The sequence below is a fragment of the Xenopus tropicalis genome, chromosome 7 (assembly GCF_000004195.4).
Source record: "Xenopus tropicalis strain Nigerian chromosome 7, UCB_Xtro_10.0, whole genome shotgun sequence".
NCBI classification, from domain to species: Eukaryota; Metazoa; Chordata; class Amphibia; order Anura; family Pipidae; genus Xenopus; species Xenopus tropicalis.
This window is the reverse complement of record NC_030683.2, coordinates 80,438,761-80,462,261: the sequence shown is the minus strand read 5'-3', so window position 1 is coordinate 80,462,261 and position 23,501 is coordinate 80,438,761. Positions and strand designations below refer to the sequence as shown.

General features: G+C 40.2%; 1 protein-coding gene across 2 annotated transcripts in view; it reads left to right on the top strand.

Annotated features, from left to right (window-relative positions):
- The first annotated feature begins 9,373 nt into the window (after positions 1 to 9,373).
- Positions 9,374 to 23,501, top strand: part of abcg4 (ATP binding cassette subfamily G member 4) — a 41,782-nt gene continuing 27,654 nt past the window's right edge. The window contains exons 1-3 of one of the 2 annotated variants that reach the window (XM_031906002.1): positions 9,374 to 9,717; positions 17,925 to 18,188; positions 18,883 to 19,000. In XM_031906002.1, the coding sequence (XP_031761862.1) occupies positions 17,963 to 18,188; positions 18,883 to 19,000 (344 nt within the window). In that variant the 5' untranslated portion in view covers positions 9,374 to 9,717; positions 17,925 to 17,962. The remainder of the gene's footprint in view (positions 9,718 to 17,924; positions 18,189 to 18,882; positions 19,001 to 23,501) is intronic. The other variant, XM_004916053.4, reaches the window with a different exon arrangement.

The window sequence follows — 23,501 nt, the reverse complement described above, 5'->3', positions numbered from 1 at the left end:
CAGATCCTTCTCCATTAAGGATACCCCCAACACAATACCATTCAGTAGATAGTTCGCGTTTATATTATTTCTACCAAAATGCATAACTTTGCACTTATCAACATTGAACCTCATTTTCCAGTTTGCTGCCCAGTTTTCCAATTTTGTCAAATCACTCTTCTATGCGGCAGCATCCTGCATGGAACTTATAGTTTTGCACAATTTAGTGTCATCAGCAAAAACAGAAACAGTACTGTCTATGCCCACCTCCAGGTCATTAATAAACAAGTTAAAAAGCAAAGGACCAAGGACTGACCCCTGCGGTACTCCACTAACCACACTGGTCCAATTAGAAAATGTTCCATTTACCACCACTCTTTGTAATCTATCCTTCAGTCAGTTCCAATTACTATCCAATTACAAATATTATGTTCTAGGCCAATATTCCTCAATTTGATCATTAACTTTCTGTGAGGTACTGTATCAAATGCTTTAGCAAAGTCCAAGTAGATGACATTAACTGCCATTCCAGCATCGAGGTTCCTGCTCACCTCCTCATAAAAGGCGACTAAATTAGTCTGGCAGGATCTGTTAAGCATAAAACCATGCTGGCACAAACTAATAGTATTGTGAACTGCAATGTATTCAAGTACCCTATACCTTATTACCCCTTCCAAAATCTTTCCTACTACTGATGTCAGACTAACAGGCCTATAGTTTTTAGGCTGAGAACGGGATCGCTTTTTAAATAACGGCACCACATTCGCAATTCGCCAGTCTCTCTGCACCATGCCAGATCTCAACAAATCCTGAAAAATTATGTGAAGAGGCTTGGCAATCACAGCGCTCAGCTCATTTAATACCATGGGATGAATTTCATCCGGTCCTGGACCTTTGTTTACCTTTACATGTTCAAGTCTCTTTTGAATTTCCTCCCGAGTGACCCATGCGTCAGTAGCTAAATTCAGGCCTGGATTTGTGGAGAGGCCACAAAGGCCCGGGCCTAGGGCGGCAGAAACCTGGGGGCGGCATGCCGCCCCGCCGCACTAAAATCTTTTAAAATTTTTATTCACATACGGAGCAATGGGGACTTCTCCCCACTGCTCCGTATGCAACTTTGGCAGACCGCGCATGCGTGCACGCAACCCTACCCCCCGCGCTCTTCGCACATTGCGCATGCGCACGCAACCCTCCTGTTCGCGCATGCGTACTTGGGAGGAGGGGGGCGTGCGACGGGGGGCGTGCGACTGGGGGCGGCCGGTTTAGAAATCCGACCCTGGCTAAATTACTAGAACTGGGCAAATTAAAAGGGAAGCCTTCATTACCTGGCTCCTCAGATGTATAGACAGATGAAAAATAAGAGTTAAAAATTTCTGCTTTTTCCCCGTTCTCATCAACTAACTTACCCCCCCCCCCCTTGATAATAAGGTTCCCACCCCTTCTTGCTTTATTTTTTTACTATTCACATAATTAACAAAATAATTTTGGATTCCTTTTACTCCTAGCTGCAATATCCTTTTCCATCTCTATTTTAGCTTGCCTGATAGCTTTTTTGCATGCTTTATTTGCTTCCTTGTACCTGATGAAAGTTTCTGCTGTCCCAGCTAACTTGAAAGCTTTAACCCTTTCACTGCCAGCCGTTTTGAACAAAGTGGAACTTCTACTGCCAGACAGTTTTTGAACATTTTGCACTGTTTCACTTTAGGGGCTTTTCCTCGGGGGGACTTTTAGCTGACCCAGGAAAACTATATATCATTTTCCAATTCTGTAACAAGATATAGGCTTCTAAATGTCTAAAAAATGAATAAAAATAATAATTTTCCATAATATAAACACATACACCAGAAACAAAAATTAAAGTACACATTCTGACAAAACAAAAATGGGTAAATACATCTTTCTACTGCAAACTACCAAACTACAAAGCTATGCTAAACAGAACGGTTTTTATAACATTTCTAAAAATCGTCACAAAGCTTGCATTTTGCCTCATTATGTACCCCCACATTTCATAACATACTGAACAGTTTGATGCCCAATGTGCATAGATTTACCAAACTATGTGGGGTAAAGAGGAAGCCAAATTGAAATACAACATACAAAATGTCCATGTGCAAAGACAAGTAAAAAAGAACAATATGAAATGCAATAAAATTGCTAAAATAAAAAAAAACAAACCTAAAATCAATGTTTGTTTTTTCCCTAGTGATATCTGTAGTCAGAATAACAGTTTGAGTATTCTGGCTTGCGCAAATTAGTTTTACAGACAAAGTCAAGCGAACAACAACTATGCATAACTGAAAAAGCAATAAAATGGCTAAAAATTCAATAAAATGATCACAGAAAATGTAATAAAAACACCAAAATAATACAATAATACACAAAAGGTATTGCGATGTGCGGTTAGCGAATACTCTATCCACAATGGAAATAAAACATTTTTTTCAGGCAAGAATAAAAACGATGCAATAAAAAAAAAAAATTACAAAATTACATGTGTGTAAGTGTGTGTGTACATTAGGCAAAATGTGTTTTGTGTGCATTTGTGTGTGTGTGCAAGTATGTGTGAGTGCTGTAAGTGCTGTGAATGTGTGAAACCCCCCAACCCCCCAAAAAATGTATTTGTGTGTGTGTAAGTATAAGTGTGTAATAGTGTAATAAGTGTGTGATTGTGTGTGTGTCTGGCACTTACTTGGGGTCAGAAGATGGAGTGGGACAGGAGACAAGCAGGCACAGCAGCTGAAGCCAATTGCTGAAGTGGGCAGCACAGGAAGAGGGGGGAGCGGAGGGGGGAGCTCAGGAAAGCAGAGGGAGAGCAGAAAAAAACAGCCTATGAGGCCCCTGGGCGATCGCGTCCCAGGGGCACTAGTTACCCCCCTATGCTCATTCCCTAGGGGGGTCTTTACCTTGCGCTCTGATTAAGCGCCAAGCACAGAGAACAAGCGCAAGGTAAAGAAAACGTAGCTCCTACGTGCTTGGCAGGGAAAGGGTTAAAAGCATGTTTTTTCTTACCAACCTCGATACTAACACTTTTATTCAGCCATAAAGGTTTTGCGCTGCGATGCAAGGGGAATATACTGTCGTGTATACTTGCAAAGCAATGTTTTAAAGATGTTCCATTTTCCTTCAGTGTCTAACCCTATGAAAAAAAAGCCTTTCCCAGTTGACACATTGCAGAGATGCCCTTATACTGGCAAAGCCTGCACATCTAAAATCGAGTATTTTAGTTAATCCCTTATAGAGCTGTCTCTGTAGCATTATCTCAAAGGAGACCATGTTGTGATCACTGTTCCCCAAATGCTCACCCACACAAATGTTAGATATGAGTTCAGTGTTATTAGATATCACCAGGTCCAAAATAGAGTCATTCTGGCTGTTAAAGGAAAACTATACCCTCTAGCAATGTAGGTCTCTATATAAATATATTGCATAAACAAGCTCATATGTAAAACCCTGTTTCATCTAAATAAACCACTCATGAAAACATACTTTTGTAGTAGTATGTGCTATTGGGTAATCCTAAATAGAAAATTGCCATTTTAAGAATTAAGGGCCGCCTCCTGGGATCATAGGATTCACAGTGCACACAAACAAGTCAAGGCACACATACATGCTAGGCCACATCAGCCAATTAATGGACAGAGTTTTGCCTTTTGCTTCCACACTTCTTCCTGTTACAGTAGAGCTGCATTATTTCTGGTCATGTGATCTCTGAGGGAGCACACAGCCCATCACTAAAAAAAGGGAAAGGATCTAAAAGGGCAATATTTACTGATATATATTCCAGTTTGGCGAGATTCTTTAATAGGTCACTTAACATAATATAAACTATCTGTTGGTTAAGTATTCATTCTGGGGGTATAGTTTTCCTTTAGTTTTCCTTTGACACCTCCTTTGAAACAGGGACCATAGCGGATTTATGAGATGTTCAATAAAGAGGCCATTTTTAAAGAAAATTAAAACTTTTTAGAGTATGAAAATAGCGCCATATAGTATTCACTATTGTATGTCTCCTTTAACATAGCACCCACAATTGCCTTAGGCACTCCACCATCTTCTGCCTGTGATAAAATGCATTGTAGGTAAAAAAGCCATTGCAGCTTGCACCCAAAATTGCACTTTGCACACTGTACTTGAAATGGGAAATGAGCCCTATTGTCTTTAAATACATTGTTGCACTGTTTCTAACACAAGCACAATTTATGGGGATTGAACAGGAAACAAGACAAGTGGTCGAGATCAAGAACCTACTATATATAAAACCTAAAACCTGCCCATCCAACATTTATTTATGAAACAAAGTTATTATTATGTTGATCCTCCTTTTTTTGTTCAGGCACAAAAGCATTAGTAAGGTTGGGCACTGATGTTGGGGATAGAGCATAGTTTGCAGCCACCGGTCCAATTCATTTGTGTTGTGTGACTGCCATAGGCAACCAATGGGGCAGAGAATAACGTGATCGATGACCAAGGGCTGGATAGCATGTCACCACTACATAAATGGACAATAATAATCTAAGATCTTTACAATCCACTAATACTATGGTTAGTTTCATTGGAACAGAAGGTCCTAGGCCGTCAGCAAAAGCATGTTAGGGCTCTCTAATAATTTTGGAAGATTATCTGCTCTGAGAACATATATTGAACTGCTCATCAGTCAGCTAGCGAAAAGTTACAGTTCTCCAGTGCTAAGGATACAGTGAGGTCATTTGTAATATGGCTGCCCTGTGCTTCTGTGTAGCCTGTCTCTTCCTGTTGATCTGCAGAGCTGTCTGACCCAGAGTTACCTCACTGCAGTAGAGGCATCCAGGGGCAGTATTACAGTACAGGCTCTGTCTCTGTATCATGCCGCGCAGCCAGTTCCTCCAGTATGCATGCTGTATGGCAGTGCTGTCCAACTGGCGGCCCGCGGGCCGCATGCGGCCCGCGACCCCCCTCTGTGTGGCCCCCCACCTGTCTGGCTGCTTTGATGGCTTACTCTTGTGTAAACTCTAAATGGTATCAGTACTGTGATTAACTGCCCCCCTGCATGGTTCTCACCTCAGATTCAGGCTGTAATCAGGCTGTATTGTTTAAATATGTAATCCCCTGTGTTGTTCACACCTTTTAATCTCTGCATTGTTCACCCCCTGCAGTGTTCACACCTCAGGCTCAGGCTGTAATCACCCCCATTGTTCCCCTGTTCACACCTCAGGAGCAGTAGAAACCCACAAATAATCCCTGCACACTACAAAAAGAACATATACTGAGGTGGTACTTCAATTAAATTTTTTTTTAATATATAGTTATTGTGCAGACTGTAGGAGCAGTGCCAGCATTGTGTCACTGTAGGCTGCCTGTGTGTGCCATATACACAGGCAGCATAGGGCAAGCAGAGTATGGCACACACAGGCAGGGTAGGGCAGGCAGAGTATGGCACACATAGACCAAGTATGGCACAAACCAGCCAAGAATGGCACACACAGTGAATGTATGGCACACAGGCAGGGTAGGGAAGGCAGAGTATGGCTCACACAGGCAGGGTAGGGAAGGCAGAGTATGGCAGTTTTTTGCTGTACTACAACCATTAATATGGGTATGGTCATGTGATAACATGGGTGTGGTTTCAAGTGGGTGCGGTTTCAAAAAGGGGAGTGTTCAAAACTGGCTTCCATTATCGGCCCTCCACCATGTAGGTCGGAAAAATTCCGGCCCTCGGTACAACAGAAGTTGGACAGCACTGCTGTATGGGATAGCCCAGCAGAGATTTGATTGTTCTGAGCCAGACAGGGTTTTACACTTCAGAGCGTATATTTCACGAAATAGTTATTTGTATGTATAGGGCATTGTAGTATGATTAAACAGTGATGTACCTTCTTAATGCAGAATCAAAGTGAGTTCCTTCTATTTTAGTATGAGCAAAGCATGTTTTGGTTTTCAAATGTACCGCTTCAAGCATTCACATTTCATTAAAAAAAAATTACGTAAATGCAATACAAACCTTCAGTGTTAATGTGAATAGGAAGTAAAAAAGATTTGTAAATCATAGTTATTGTGCAATTTGTTCACCTTTTAGAATGTCCTGTTCTTAGCAACTTTTCAGTTAGTCTTTTTCAGTTTTTATTTTCACTTCCTTTCACTGCCTTTTTCCAGCTTTTAAATGGGGGTCACTGACCCCAGTAACGAAAAATACTTTATGATTCATCTGTGAGGCTACAATGTTGTTAAGTTTTATTACATATCTTTTTTATTCAGTCCATCTCCTTTTCATATTTCATATTCATATTACTGCCTGATTGCTAAGTCACATTGGACCCTACCAACCACATATCTGGCAAGCTGTAAACAAAAAACTAAATAAATCAAAATGCACAGGAAATAAAAAATGAAGACCAATTGCAAATTGTCTTCAAAAAAATGTAAAGGTTTACTTCTCATTCAAGATTATAAAAGTTTATGGACTCACATTGATTTGTCATAAAATGATGGACTTTTATTTTAATTACCCTTTATAGAATAAAATATATATATATACCCCTTTTTTTAGAATCACCACTTTACATTGCACTTTCCCATACACCTGGGTCAGTTTCATCCAAAGTCAGCTAACCTGCCTGAATGTTTTTGGAGTGAAGGAGGAAACTGGAGAAGCCCTGGCAGACAGGGTGAGAACATGCAAGCCTTCTATAGACAGTGTGCAGGTGTTTTTTAAATCTGAATACAACATTCCATGTGGAAGGCCAATTATTTCTTATATTTCATGTTTAAGAGCCAGATTAAAAATGCTGATTTAATTAAAGTATATAGATTGTGTCAACACACTTGGAATGGACACATTCAGCCCACAAGTCTAAAGGTATGCAGCCCCCTAACCTACATGATCACTTCATCTTTACCATTTTATTTGGTTCTTTCCTTTGTATCTGAGTCACTGTATGTTTGGCATGCTGTGGGTTGTTGTAGGTAAATTCAGTTGTAGGAATATGGCAAAATATGCAGAGCTGAAAGTCACAGTAAAGATCCTGTGTTGTACTGTAGGTTGATACCAGCTGCTCCTGTTACAGTATATTAATCTCTTCCACATCCCATCTGCTGTTTAATGACCAGTGTAGGTTTAAAAGAGAGAGCAGCACTCTACATGCAGAGTAAACTGCAAATTTCCCTATTCTTGGGTACCCCTTTTCAGTCACATCTGACATACAGTATACAGCTAATTTTATAGTTTAATCTGCTTTTTGGAATGCTCAGCTCTGCTTACATCCACAATAGCATTGCTAATTATTTTTGCTAATTAACAGTGCAATTAATACAAACAGGGGTGCTGCTGCCATGAAATGAGCAACTCGCCTTAGGTGTCAGTGCCCTGCAAGTTATCAGGGGCACCAAAAAGCCATTCCTGGTAATGGTAACTATCCACAATAGGGCACTGCAGTTGCCTGGTTGCTCTGCTGTTAATGGCACTATCTCATTCACTAAACAAAAGTGGGTTGTGTCAGTCCTCAGCTCCACTGAGAGATATATTTCAGGCATCCTTTCATTATAGAAATTTCTTAAACAGGTTCATATGTATAATAATAACACTTTATATACTGCAGCTGTCCAGTCTGTTCAAGGGTACCATAGATTTTCTGAGCATGGCATAATCATGTTTATTAGAATCTGGGATGACATAAAATCAGCGCTCTGTGTAAATATGTGCACAGCACGCTATTGTTATTATTATTAACAAGTGTTTATAAAGAATCCTCAGTCAGCTTTGTACATCAAAACAGCTTGTAGACTTGATGTTGAATATAACAATAGCTGTAAAATAAGCACTAGACTGGCTGTTGGAAAAAAACTGAATCAATATGCCCAGACCTTGACCTATTTCAAAAAAACCTCCCCCTTATCTCCATCTCTTTATTGCTCTGCTACAAGATATATCACTTCTATCTTGGCCCAAATCAAGGCAGAAGGATTCCTAGTTATATGCTCCCTTAATTATGTGGGATAACAAAAAAGTCAGCCCATTATTTGCAATAATTTGCCTACCACTGTGGGTGGAGCACAGCTTATGAAAAGCAGATGGACTTCAAGTATTAGAATTCATCACTTTACAATGGGAACAGGTGAGGGAAGGGTTTAATGACTCATTGTGCCTAAGGGGAATGGTGAATTGTGTCCTCAAAGTTATAGATAGATGTTATGGTAAGGGCCTCCATCAGTAATCATGGAGGCCCATACTACGCAGCAGGGTCTTCCCCCTTGTTTAGCCCACTGGTCATCTGAGCACCTTGGGTAGTTGGCTCTGTGAACAAGTAAAATGGATACCCAATAAATAAAAACTTGCTACCTTCCCATTGTTCTGCTGATGAGGGGGGTAATATGACTCCAACTTGCAGCGCAACAGTGAAGTTTATCAGAGCACAGGTCACATGGCTGTGGCACCTGGGAAAGGAAGAATATGACTAGCTCTACATGAAATTCCAACATCTTTTGAAAAACAGATTTCAATGCAGGATTCTGCTGACGAAGCTCTGTTAAAGGGTTTGTTTTGAAATAAACATGTTTTTCTATGACAGTATTCCTTTAAAGAGCACTATTATTCTTTCCTTGACCTTTAGGACAAGGGCAAATGAGGAGATTTGTCACCCATGGGAAATCTGTGCTACTTACGGACAACAAATCTAATGGAAATACCTATCCTTTAACCAAAATGGTGGTGGCTGAATTTAAAACACCTAGCATGCAGAATCCAGTGTAATTGTGGAAACATTTTCCACCACATATTGCACCATAAGGGTATTATATGCAAAAATTCCAATGATGGATAGGTATTTTCAGGAGATCTGGCATCTATGTGTAGTGCAGATTCAACACAGGGAAGAATCTCTTTTATGTACTATTTAGGGCTGGATGGGCAGTGGGGGCCCTAAGGGGTGTGAGGGGGTGTCAGGGCCCCCAGTCTGACCCTAGTGCTATTGCCATTAAGAGTTATAAAAGCCTCAAAATATTTCCATGTAACATTAATTTTGGAAGCAGTTAAAGGGGCCACACAGTAATAATAGTACATACTATTGTTCCTAAACAAGCTGCATATATCCATATTGATAGCAATTATCCTATTGGGTTTATTAAATGTTTAAATGATTTTTTGTACTCTTAAAGTATTGAGATCCAAATTACTTTGGAAAATCCCAGGTCCCAAATATTCTGGATAATAAAACTTATATCTTTATTTTAAAACCCAGAAGGGTCCTGGAAACTCTGAAAACTGAAAATGATATTGTGTGAAGGAAATGAAATTAAACTGACATGTCCCACAGATTGGCTCCTATAGCTGTCAGCACACAGGAACACGGCAACCTCCCATTTGTCTGTAAAGCAGAGAGAGTAAAAGCAGAGCAGGCAGGCAGTGTACATTACTCGTAGCTGGAGTAGGAGCGATGTGCCTTTAAGAGAAGCCCAGCCTCTCAGCAGCCGCTGCCAGATGATGGAACTGCATCAGGACCGCGGAGCTTTGGAGCATCTCTGACTGAGCTTGGGGTCTTTGCTTCAGGACCAGTGATCGCCTTCTTAGTCTTCATTTAAAGTATGGGAGAACTGGGGCACCCCACTGTGCGAGGCTTTCGTTTCCGAATGCCTGCTTCTTCTTGCCTGCCCCTGTCCTGAAGCATCCCTTCCCCCCTAGATCCCCTGGGGCGGGGGGAGCAACTATAACTGCAGCTGGAGGCTACAGAGAGCAAGGGGAGAACTGATCCCCCCTGGAATCAAAAGGTGAGCCCCCTTAATACGTCTGATGTATCTGATGGTGCGGGGGAGTGGGGGGGGCCGAGTTGAGAAATGAAGGTGAATGTAATAAGAGGTAGGGAGTTGGGGTGCAGGTGAGAGAATAGATATGCAAGTGATGCTTTGGGGAACACACGCACCGGCATTACAGTCTTGAAGAGGAATTCGAAAATCAACTGACTGGAAATACAGTATGGGTGGGACCGGGTGTGGGGGAAGGAGGGAAGTCAGTCTGTAGGAGGCAAAAATGAAGAGGGGGAATCATAAAGAGAGAGAACATGGAGGTGAAAAATACAGAAATGAGGCGTGAAGTACTATGGGTAAAAATCGATTCTGGCAAAGTGAGAGTGAAAACAATCCAATAGATGTGGGAAGTAAAGAGCAGATGGCAAAAACAGACACCTGTAAAGAGGGCAGCATGCCCAATATAGGTAGGTTGGCATCCAGGTGTATAGACATGTAAAGTACAAGTAGCAAGCTACTATAATAAACTATATATTATATAGGCATGTGTGCATCTGGTTGGGTGATGCAGGGGCATAACACTTTGGGTAGCAGTCTGGTACTATATGTTTATATATTGTTTATGATATATGATTATGTAACTGTGCATTATATGTGCCCATGTATCTGTGCACTTTGCCATTATTCTCTATACTGCGATGGTGACATCATAGCCACATTTTTACTTCACCCGAATTAGACTTACAGTATATACTTATAAAATACAGTTTGATCATTTCCTTATACCAAACTGTAAATTATAGCCTTATAAACGGTGCTTAGTGATGTCATCAGTTATCAGAGCTTAGTGATGTAATTTCTGTCACATGACTCACTAAATAAATAAATAAATAAAGTAACCCCTGTTGTAAAATATGAGGATTTTAGAAGTCACCTCAGAGTTCTATGACCTGTATGTTAACTTGGCCATTGGCCTTGTGCTTTTATGTAGTCATGGAACTTCGAGGTGACTTATAATATCCCTATATTTTACAATAGGGGGTACTTTATTCATTATATACATCCTGACCAAATTGAGTCAGTTTATCAAATCATAGTACTCTGTGGTGCAGGTAATATATAGCTCCATAAAAAAGCCTTGATAAATGTTACAATTATGCAGCCTACAGAGGCCCTTGTGAGCTCTTTCTAGTGAGTATTTATAGAGATGAGCACACTGCACTCAGTGAGTAATGACTTGTGTCACAATGCAGGATTAATTGATCAGGAATAGCCTTGTACTCATATGATTGTCATGCTGTGTATCACCATGATAGTTAATTATATGTGTTCTGTACAACAGTGCTGTGTCTCTATACATTACCTTGTTTAACAGTAAGTAAGTAAGTTAAACACAATAGGGCTGATTCACTAATCTGTTAAAACGAGCGCTATTTATAGCAAGCTTTAAAAATTTTATTGCGCCTAAACCCGCGATGGGTTTGTGTTAATTAAATCACAAAGACTATTTTCGTGCGGTATTTGACGCAACGCGCGCTAATTAACGCAGCATGCCCAAATTGTCACTGTGTGCAAAAAAACGCACGTCATATAAGCCATACACGCCATTACCTTCATAAAACTACTGTTCTGAAAATGACCATTTTCCTGCAAACTGGAGGCTGCATCACATACTTGAATAAATCACAATGCAAAGTCCATATTGTGTTGCCAAAAGCTCATGAACTGTATTTTCTATAATTACCGCCTGCCCCAAGTAGGTGTTAATTTTAGCAGAAACTAATACGATATTTAGCGCGTCAAACAAAGTGTTTGTGAATCATGCGTTTGTATTATTTCTGCGCGCTAATTAATGCAATTCGGTAAAATTGCGTGCTTTTTAACGCACACGATATGCGACTTAACGCATGAGATAATACTTTAGCGAATCACACTTTTTTTGCGCGTCAATTTTAACGCAATCATGCAATAAGCATTATCGCACTTTAGTGAATCAACCGTAATGTGTTTTGTGATAATCCCTATATACTTGATAACGGGAATTAGGTATTCTACAGGAATTTAAAGGACCAGAAACATCGGAAAGTGAAAATATAGGGCTCATTTACATCTGCAAGTGCAGATGCAGCTACCCCATTTCCCTACAGTCAGTTGTTCCTAGAACCACTTTTATTAATGGTACTTGCATCCAAATGTGCTTCTTGCATTTGGCACCACTTAGTCCTTCCTGCCTTTGGTTCTAAATTGAGCTGCGTCTATTGAAGTTCTTCTGATCAGGCGCTAGCTCCAGGGTGCCCTTTGTGCCCATCATCAACAGGTGCAGCACATTTGTACCTGAAAAATAGGGTGCAGATGTCATTCGCATTCCAAAGTTGCAACAATTGGGCACAGCTATGGTAGGTACACTGCCCCCTTGCTACAACAATGATAGTGGAATTCTGGGAAAGATTGTTGCTTTGTGGGAAAAACATGGTAACTGCACTCAAAATGTACAAAAATGATGAAAACAGCGCCTTTGGCACTTGAGTAAAGCTTCACATTTTTCAAAACAACTGGAGTGCTGCTGTTTTCATCATTTTTGTATTTATTTGCCCGGGCAGTGGGTACAGCGTGCACCTTGGGCTACAAGAAGCTTTTTTACACTGTGTAAGCACATGTTAACTGATTTTCACTCAAAATGTACTTTACTCACTGCACTTGTGGACATAAATGAGCCCTTATATTTTTTTTACATTTAATTTGCATCTGTTGATCCAGAACCTACAAATAAACTATATAATAGCAACAAATGTCCTGTTTTATATGAGGAAGGTTTTCAGTTTGTAGTCTTGTAGAGAGCCATGTTTTGGCTCTGGTTTTCTTGTGTAAGAACTAAGCCCATTGTATTCTACACAGCCTGTTATCTGCTAGGTAACATGTCCCCTTTCTCCTTTTTCAACTTGAATGGCCAACCCTGTGGCTACACAGCAGCTTATTTCTGAAGCTCAATTTTTACCAGTGCAGGGAAAAAGTATGTTATATTTTAATTAACACTTTTATTTTTTATGTTACTGTTTCTTTAAAATTGCAGAACCCCGAAACTATCAACAGTCTTCATTTGTCAGTGTATACTGGGTAATATAGTTTAACAGCGGGATACTTATCCTTTATTATATGCCAAACATTTTGTAGCACCTACGTTAAAAGGTTTTTCAGATAATTTAATTTAAAAATAAATGATTTCAGATTTAGATTTTGTTTTTACTGTGTAAATGGACCCTAAAAGCTTTGACAAAAAACAAATATCCTAATGCCTTTGGTTAAACACCTACTATCACATTTAGGTACCCTAGGATGGCCTGACATACTTGATCCTGCAGAACCCCTCCTATTACACTAAATACTCTTTACATATAGATAGAGTATGTGGCAGCCAAATACTATGTTTGCCTTGTTTATCTCAAGAAATAATAAAAACACTTGATGTTTCCAAGATATAAATGTCATGTAGTGGGATACTGTGCATGAAATTTGCTTTATAGTCAAGATGAATGTACACTAGAGTGCAAAGTACCGAGTATCAAAACTGCCATCCAACAAAAGGTTTTGCACAAAAATCTTGTACAGTGGCAATCAATGCATGGCTTGGAAGTGAACAATAATGAGCCTAAGTACCTGTAAGGAATAGCTTTTCTGTAACATCATGCTGAGTAGTTATATTTCATGGTGTAAGAGTGAGTGAAATGCAGAATATACTGATAATATGAAAGCATTAATGGACAATTTAAGGCTGAAAAGGCATAGCGAGCATATTTTAAGATACAGGAAGTATACATTCACTGGCCTTTTTAAAGATACAATTCTTTTGTTTCAGTCTTCCATCAAGGGCACTATCATCCCTGGCTATTCCAATCAATGTTGTTTATAACAAGCCAAGTGATTTGCCTCTTGCCAGTTGTTGAGAGTCAGCTGATTCTATCAGAGTGTCATGACCTGGCCAATATAGCACTAATATTGATAAGATAGCTTAATTATATTAGGTGTTACAAGGGATGTTAATAAACTTTTAGTATAGCAGCATGTCTTTGTGCCACCTTTTGAAGTAAGGAGTTTCAGCAATAGGTTAGAACAGGGGTCCCCAAGCTTTCTTACTCGTGAGCCACAGTCAAATGTAAAAAGACTTGGAGAGCAACACAACCATCATAAAAGTTCATGGAGGTGCCAAATAAGGGTTAAGATTGGCTATTAGGCAGCCTCCATGCACATCAGCTTACAGGGGGATTTATTTGGTAGTAAATCTTATTTTTATTCAACCAAAATTGCCACCAAGTCAGGTATTCAGAAGTAACTATCTGGTTTGGGGGCACTGAGAGCAACATCCAAGGGGTTTGTGAGCAACATGTTGCACACGAGCAACTACATGCATGCATTTCGAATTTACCCACATTGATAGGTTCTCTTTTACAATTATGTTTTATTTCACTGGCTGCTGCCCAGACTAAAGGTTAAAACTGCAATTGGTGAAGCCTGTATTTTTATAGACATTGTTCCCAGTGTGTACACTGGCACATTCCACACGTTACGTTTTACTAAAGGCCTCACTAGCTGTGAGGGAGCACAGATGAGCGATACTGAGCAGTATAGCATGCACTGTAGTAACCCATAGCAGCCAATCACATATTTGACAGTCAATACAATAATATCTTTTAACTACAATCACCTTTGCTTGGTGAGTTTAAGAACAACATGTTTTGGGAACTCTCTTTTTTTTTAAGTGATCTGTTACAAGGCATATCCATACCATTAAATAAATATGATTCGCAGTCAACATGCACTCTGAAAGGTTTATAATCCTTATTATTGTTTAAAGTCCACTATTTTAGTCCTTTTAATTAAAAAAAAGGCTATGTGGCAATCAGGTTTTGTCCACACATACACAGTTAGAATTAAAAGGGGAGTTCGCCTTTAAAGGGAACCTGTCTCCATAAGAAATAATTCCAAATAATTTTCTATTGTGCTAGTCAAGCAAAATAAACTTTAGTTACAACATACAAATTTTGTAAATCTTGTTGCCGCCAGTTTTAGAATTCACAATCACAACAAGCATGCAGGCACTGTTATTAAAAAAAGCTTTGCAGCAGCCCCAGGATTGGCGCTTAATCTTGTTTATGTGCCAGAGTGGGGGACTTGATGCCAAAACACAGGCCATACAGTAACATGCTAAGGAAGGAGTGGGCATGTGCCGAGTGCAGTGACATCTAGGAAGTGCTGAATGAAAAGTGAAAGTAACTGCCTGCATTTACTCTATGCCTGACCCATGGGAGAGGCATGGGAGAGGTGGGAGAGGCAATATATGATTTACAGCTGAGATTTTTAAATACCTTTATAATAGGCATGGATGTTTTAATAAAAAAAAAGAATTTAGGCTTTTAATTTGAAAAGGACTTTTATTAAACAGCTTATAGTTAACTTTAAGTATGCTAAAGAATGGTCAGTTCAGCCAGAATGCTGCTGAAATTCCATACTGGAAAGCTGCTGAAATGGTAGCTATTCATTTGTTCATTAAAAACCTGAGGCTAGTTGTAGTATTTTCTCCCTTGGAGTATTTGAGCTGGCAGAAAAGCTCTCCAAAACTGCCCCTGATTCATCCTATTGACTTCATGGGAACCACCTGACACCACTAGTATATGCACCACTGGTATAGGCACTACTAGTATAAGCAGTTCTAGGCCCCAAGATGCTAATGAGATGCCTCTTTCCTTTTTTAGCATTATCAAAAGGTTCTCATTGAAGATACTGAATGGCATTAGGCGCTGTTTTAAAATGACCTTGCCTGCCATTGCTCATAGGCTAAAATGTATTGAACTTTGTTTTGTTTTTGCAAAATAAAATGAAGTTCATCAGTCTTCAGCTGTGCTTGGGACACGGTGTGTTTTTCTGCAAAAAAATTATAGCTTTTGCAATAAATAAATAACTCTGTTTTGTTGGATCAGATTCCTTATTTACCTACCATGTTTACCTATTTAGGTATGAAGATGTTTGGCTTAATTCTTAAGGACTCACTTTAAAATGAACTGCAATTTAGACATGGAACTTCCAAAATTTAGATTTTCCCCGAAAAATTGATTTTAAGTATTTCACTAGGTATAAACTGTACTGTTTGACTGACAGAATGCCTCCTACTTACTTAATATATCACATGTATAGTCCCAGACCCTGCCACTACTGAATGTTCTTTTTTATATAAATATATTCTCACTTAGTACTAATAAATCACAGCAATAATATAATCTATATATTAAAATGTCAGTATCTCTGTGTGTTAAAAGGCATCATTGGGGTGGTAGCAGGCGATAAATGTTTTGCAATTCAAGATGTTTCGCATCAATATATAGAAGAAACGAAAAGGCAGCAGAGGAGTTGGATTTACAAGCAATCCTGGTAATGGCTAAAAGGGCTTAACAGGGTCTAACAGAAGTCATTATATATCCCACCCTTTTTTAGGGTGCTGCTGCAATGAGGTGAGCTGAGAAACTCGCCTTAGGCGGCATCACCCCTGAAGTAACCAGGGGAGGAAAAAAAGCAGAAATTGCGATTTTTAAATCAAAATTTCAGCTTGTCTAGAGCAAGGAGAGCTAGAGTGCTCTCTGCACTAACTATGCGGCCACCACTCACTCCCATCTGATGCAAAAAAGTGCAGGCCGAAACTTCCCTGCCCTTTCTATCATTCTTGTGCAGTCAAAAAATGTACACAGGCACACCTGGGCCTCTAAAAGAGATGCATATAGGTGCACAGTCGTTTGGGGAAACAACAATCCCCCAAGCAGTACTAGGCAACAAAAAAGGTACTGGCAATCAAAGGCAGTTGCAATGGGAACTAGTCCCCCATGTTTAATGTGTTGTCAGGGGCTTGACACAATAAACATAAGTGACTAGTTCCCCATTGCAATTGCCTTTGAGTGCCAGTACCTTTTTTTGTTGCCTAGTATATTTGTGTAGTCACCCACTGAGGTCCAGCACAGTTGCGCTGATTTTCCTGGTTTAAGAGTTTTTGAAACTACTAAACTTATTTCCACAAAAACCACAAACTTCTAGGCATTTATTAGAAGATTCAAACTGAAAAGGCACGAATGAAAAAAGACATTGAAAAATGGCAAAAACCGTGAAAACCACAAAGCATAGGAAGGTCTTCCAGTTGTAAAAAGGACACCTGCCTTTGACTTCTCCATGATCTTGGCAGCTTTTAGAGATCTTTTGTTGGAGAGGAAGCAGAGACTTGGGGATAGGGCTTCAAACAAGATTCAATTTAATTAATGAAGTTATATTACAGATATGAATATTTCATAGTTGCTGCGGTTACTTTGATAAAAAATGATTCTATGCTAGTTATCAATATCATGTCTGCAGTAAAATCAGATGGTGGCACTGTTCCATTGCCACCCGTTGAAAATAATTCCTATACCTAACCTGTTTTCCATTTTAAGTAAACATTTGTAAGAGGCAATGCAAAAATGGTTTAGAGTCAGACTCAAGGAAGTTATACTCCTGATCTGGACAGCTAAAAAGGGCACAAGGAAGCAGGTGAAGATGGGGGTGCATTTTTTCAGCAAAAAGGAGCACTGGCCTGGGTATAAAGTCAGCAATTGTAATCATTGGTGTGGGGCATACAAATAGCCACCCCACCAGTAATTTTCACTTTTCTTTTGTTTTAAAGGGGTGGAATATAAAATTTGCACAATGCAGCAAATTTAATTCTAAATAAGTTTATTTTAAGGCTATTTGTAAGTGTAATTGCTATTGATCGGTATTTGTATGTCTTTTGCTATGTACTGTGCTACCGGTTCTGACGTGTACTATTAATTACATGAATATGCAAAACATTGTGGGAGCTGGAGTCTGAGAGCTGAAGGGGAGTTGACTATGTTTAAAAGATACATATTGTCAGAACCAGCAGTACAGGAATGACAAAGGACAGAAAAACAATGCTTGCAATAATTCATGTACATTGGAAAGTTTGTTAGAATTATATTTGTTTTAATTAGGCAAACATTTATAATTGGGTTTACAACCCCTCTCATTTTTTCTTTGTTATTTGCTATAGCGACATAATAACTGGCTATTTTTAACCAGCGACTAATCTTCTTGCATGACATAGAAAAAATCTAAAAATTATCATATTCAATCACACAGACCATCATTATTAGAATTATCATAAAATATTTCTGTATAATGGTAAAATTATGTTTATGCAGATTTCTGGATTTGTCAGAAGTTATCTCCCAATTATCACATGGCAGAAAAAATTCCTCCCCCAATACAAGCCACTGGCATTGCTGAGGATGGCCCCTGCCAGCACCCGCAGGAAACAACACTGCTTGCCACCCACCTGAAGAAAGTGGAAAACCATATTACAGATGCACGACGCTTCTGCCATCTCCCCAAACGCTCTGCTGTAGATATTGAGTTCAAAGATCTTTCTTACTCTGTGAGAGAAGGGCCATGTTGGAGAAAGAGAGGTGAGATGGATAGACAGATTATCCAAAAGAGTACCAGAGAAGGAATAGAGTGATGGATAGAGGTTAGAGGTTCCAGTATAACAGAAAGATATAGTGAAACTATTGGGTTAAAGAGAAAGTCCAAATAATAACAAGAATATTATGTAGATATGAGTAAAAATGTTCAAGTTACAAAAGATTTTAAAGGATAAGAAAGGCTTTTACTTTCTCATAAAATTACTCTAAACATCCCCCAGAATAACAAAGCTGTCTCCCAACATGCACATTTATTTTGTTTCTGTATCACAAGCAGCTAAACTGCAGCTCTTTTACTGACTTCCTTGTCTAGCATGAAGCTCCACTCCCTTTGCTTTCTAAACACTAATTCTCCAACTATGAAGACCTCATAGAGGTACCTACTGGGCATGCTCACTGCCTCTGCCCAATTAAAATCAATCAGGCATATGCAGTAATTTGAGGTCATAATAGTCAGTGAGAAAAAGAGTGCTAGACAAGGAAGTCAGTAAAACAGCTGTAGTTGAATGGGCTGTAATAGAGAAATAAAATAAATCTGGATGCAGGGAGAAAAGTACAGCATGTTATTCTGGAGGCTGTACAAAGTAATTTTAGAGATCAAAAAAAAAAAAGTTTTCTTATTCTTTAAAGGAGAAAAGTGTCTCTGTATTTGACAGTGTTACTTATTCACCCTTCACAGGATATAAAACCCTTTTGAAATGTTTATCTGGAATGTTCTGCAGTCGAGAACTTATTGGAATTATGGGACCATCGGGAGCTGGAAAATCTACCTTAATGAATATTCTTGCTGGGTACAGGTGAGCAATACATAAAAAGTTGGGGATTACAAGCACCCTAGAATGTTGAAATTAGATTTCACCTCACTATGCATTTATTTAGTAGTTAGAGGTAAAGTAGGACAAAAATGCAATAGGGCGCACTTACATAGCACTTCTTCACTTCACTTACCTAGACACAGTGTGCTAAGTGCAATTTTGAGTACTATTGCCATGTTTTCCCCACAGTTACGGCATCATTGTGGATGCAAATGGGCGATTCTCTTGATGCAATAGCACTGTGCCTACTGTAGTTGCGTCTGATTTGCCAAAATGGATGCAACTGCGCATGTATTTGTCGCAAACTGGTGCAGTCACGCCAAATATTTTCTGCCTGGCATCATTTTTGGTGTTCAGCGTGCAAGTGGCAAGGGTTGTAATTAAGCACAAAATAATTATAAATGAGTTGCCGTTGTGACAGTGACTACATCTCTTTCAAAAGCAATAAACTCTTGTGTTCCCTAATTCCTTCCTGGCTATGTGTGCAAAATATTTCTTTCGTGCACACATTATAAACCTATGTGCTCAGGTCAGAATACAAAATGTTGAGTTTTTCCCACAAAATGCTTTGTGTGCAATGGCCTCAAAATGTGTGTGCGTGCACAGCTTAAAAGAAACATTTGTGCCAGAAGAACACTACCCACCTGCAAACATAATGCAGATGGTAAAATTTCACCAAAAAGGATAATTAAAAATCCTGAAAAACTCTAAAACTATAAAGCAAAGAAAGATCTTCCACTTGTAAAGTTTCGATTCAGGAATTAACTGCTCACACAAAAGTATGTTATTCTTTCCTAGCATTAATGGGGAACTCCGGCTTCCAAACCAAAACTTGTTAAAGAGCCCCACACAACATAGAAACCCCTAATATACTTATAACTGTAATCTGTTCCTTCAAGAAGTACAAATAAATACCATTTTTATATGCTGTAATCCAGCTGCAAAACAGTTCTTCTCTTTCTGCATCATTTGAGATCCTGGAATGGAAGGAGGGACTAAAACATTGACATTACAAATTGTAACTACTCCACAGCTTAGAAACCATGCAAGAACTATAAAACCCATAATGCATTGCACTGTAAGAAGGAGAACAGGGGGCCACGCTTAGGTAACTCTTCCAAACCATATTATTATATTAAAACTCATGAAAAGGTTGCATATTTTTTAACTGATGTATATTGCAGTTATGAAATTATGTATACTTTTCAAAAAGATTAAGTTGTGTTTGGGTGGAGTTATCCTTTAACAAAAGATTTGGCGGAGGGGGGGGGAGGTTCATGCAGGCCAATGAAAACTGGCTGGTGAGTATTCCATGAGAAGGACAGGTTGCAGATGTTTTGTTTTTAGCCCCATCATTACCTGTTTTAAGATTTTATTATTGGATGAGCCCATGGACATGGGGTAAGGGCTATATATTATCTAGCTGTGATTGTCTAATGCAGTGCTGTCCAATTTCTGCGGTGCCGAGGGCCGGAATTTCTCTAGCATACATGGTGGAGGGCCGCTAATGGAAGCCATTTTGACCACTCCCCTTTTAACCACACCCACTTCAAACCACACCCATTTTATCACAATGGTAGTGGTGCAGCAAAAACCCAAATGCTTGGTCCTCACTGCGGGGATATTAACCATCATTGATATGTGAAAAAATTATATTATGTCATATTAAGACATATGCCTTAAATCCATATGCCTCCTCCACCTCCCCTGTGGATAACACAGCAACCCCCATCAGTAGTAGGAAAACTTTTGGAAGGGGTAATAAGGGATAGGGTACTTGAATACATTGCAGTTCACAATACTATTAGTTTGTGCCAGCATGGTTTTATGCGTAACAGATCTTGCCAGACTAATTTAGTTGCCTTTTATGAGGAGGTGAGTAGGAACCTTGATGCTGGAATGGCAGTTGATGTCATCTACTTGGACTTTGCTAAAGCGTTTGATACAGTACCTCACAGAAGGTTAATGATCAAATTAAGGAATATTGGCCTAGAACATAATATTTGTAATTGGATAGAGAACTGGCTGAAGGATAGAGTACAAAGAGTGGTTGTAAATGGAACATTTTCTAATTGGACCAGTGTGGTTAGTGGAGTACCGCAGGGGTCAGTCCTTGGGCCTTTGCTGTTTAACTTGTTTATTAATGACCTGGGGGGGGGCATAGACAGTATTGTTTCTATTTTTGCTGATGACACTAAATTGTGCAAAACTATAAGTTCCATGCAGGATGCTGCCGCTTTGCAGAGCGATTTGACAAAATTAGATAACTGGGCAGCAAACTGGAAAATGAGGTTCAATGTTGATAAGTGCAAAGTTATGCACTTTGGTAGAAATAATATAAACGCAAACTATCTACTGAATGGTAGTGTGTTGGGGGTTTCCTTAATGGAGAAGGATCTAGGGGTTTTTGTTGATAACAAGTTGTCTAATTCCAGGCAGTGTCATTCTGTGGCTACTAAAGCAAATAAAGTGCTGTCTTGTATAAAAAAGGGCATTGACTCAAGGGATGAGAACATAATTTTGCCCCTTTATAGGTCCCTGGTAAGGCCTCACCTTGAGTATGCAGTGCAGTTTTGGGCTCCAGTCCTTAAGAAGGATATTAATGAGCTGGAGAGAGTGCAGAGACGTGCAACTAAACTGGTTAAGGGGATGGAAGATTTAAACTATGAGGTTAGACTGTCGAGGTTGGGGTTGTTTTCTCTGGAAAAGAGGCGCTTGCGAGGGGACATGATTACTCTGTACAAGTACATTAGAGGGGATTATAGGCAGTTGGGGGATGTTCTTTTTTCCCATAAAAACAATCAACGCACCAGAGGTCACCCCTTTAGATTAGAGGAACGGAGCTTCCATTTGAAGCAGCGTAGGTGGTTTTTCACGGTGAGGGCAGTGAGGTTATGGAATGCCCTTCCTAGTGATGTGGTAATGGCAGATTCTGTTAATGCCTTTAAGAGGGGCCTGGATGAGTTCTTGATCAATCAGAATATCCAAGGCTATTGTGATACTAATATCTACAGTTAGTACTAGTGGTTGTATTTATAGTTTATGTATGTGAGTATAGATTGGTAGGTGTGGGTTAGGTGTGCTGGGTTTACTTGGATGGGTTGAACTTGATGGACACAGGTCTTTTTTCAACCCTATGTAACTATGTAACTATGTAACTATGTAACATAATTACACACCTTAGGGACCATTTAATGGCTATTTCCAACTGTTAACAAACTCCCAGAACAAACCCCTGCCAGGTTCACCTCCCACAGGCAGCATAGGGCAGGCAGAGTATGGCACACATAGGCAGCACACTGCCTGCCCTATGCTGCCTGTGTGTTCCATACTCTACCTGCCCTATGCTGCCTGTGTGTGCCATACTCTGCCTGCCCTATGCTGCCTGTGTGTGCCATACTCTGCCTGTTCTATGCTACCTGTGTGTGCTATACTCTACCTGCCCTATGTTGCCTGTGTGTGCCATACTCTGCCTACCCTTAGCTGCCTGTGTGTGCCATGCTCTGGCTGCCCTACCCTGCCTGTGTGTGCCATACTCTGCCTGCCCTATTCTGCCTGTGTGTGCCATGCTCTGGCTGCCCTATGCTGCCTGTGTGTGCCATACTCGGCCTGCCCTATGCTGCCTGTGTATGCCATGCTCTGGCTGCCCTATGCTGCCTGTGTGTGCCATACTCTGCCTGCCCTATGCTGCATGTGTGTGCCATGCTCTGGCTGTCCTATGCTACCTGTGTGTGCTATACTCTACCTGCCCTATGTTGCCTGTGTGTGCCATACTCTGCCTACCCTTAGCTGCCTGTGTGTGCCATGCTCTGGCTGCCCTACCCTGCCTGTGTGTGCCATACTCTGCCTGCCCTATGCTGCCTGTGTGTGCCATGCTCTGGCTGCCCTATGCTGCCTGTGTGTGCCATACTCGGCCTGCCCTATGCTGCCTGTGTATGCCATGCTCTGGCTGCCCTATGCTGCCTGTGTGTGCCATACTCTGCCTGCCCTATGCTGAATGTGTGTGCCATGCTCTGGCTGTCCTATGCTGCCTGTGTGTGCCATACCCTCCCTGCCCTATGCTGCCTGTGTGCCATGCTCTGCCTACCCTATGCTGCCTGTATGTGCCATACACACAGGCAGCATAGTTCAGGTAGTACATACAATGTCTGAGGTGTGAACAGGTGAACAATGTGGGTGATTACAGCCTGAGCCTGAGGTGTGAACACTGCAAGGGGTGAACAATGCAGGAATTAAAAGATGTGAACAACACAGGGGATTACATTTTTAAACAATACAGGGGGATTACAGCCTTAATCTGAGGTGAGAACCATGGAGGGGGCAAGTTAATCTCAGTACTGATACCATTTAAAGCTTACTCAATGGTAAGCCATCAAAGCAGCCAGACAGGTGGGGGGCCACACAGAGGGGGGCCCTCCTCAAAATAGTCCATCTGCCACATATGTTTTGATACTTTGCTACACAAAGTAGCTTGTTGTTAGCA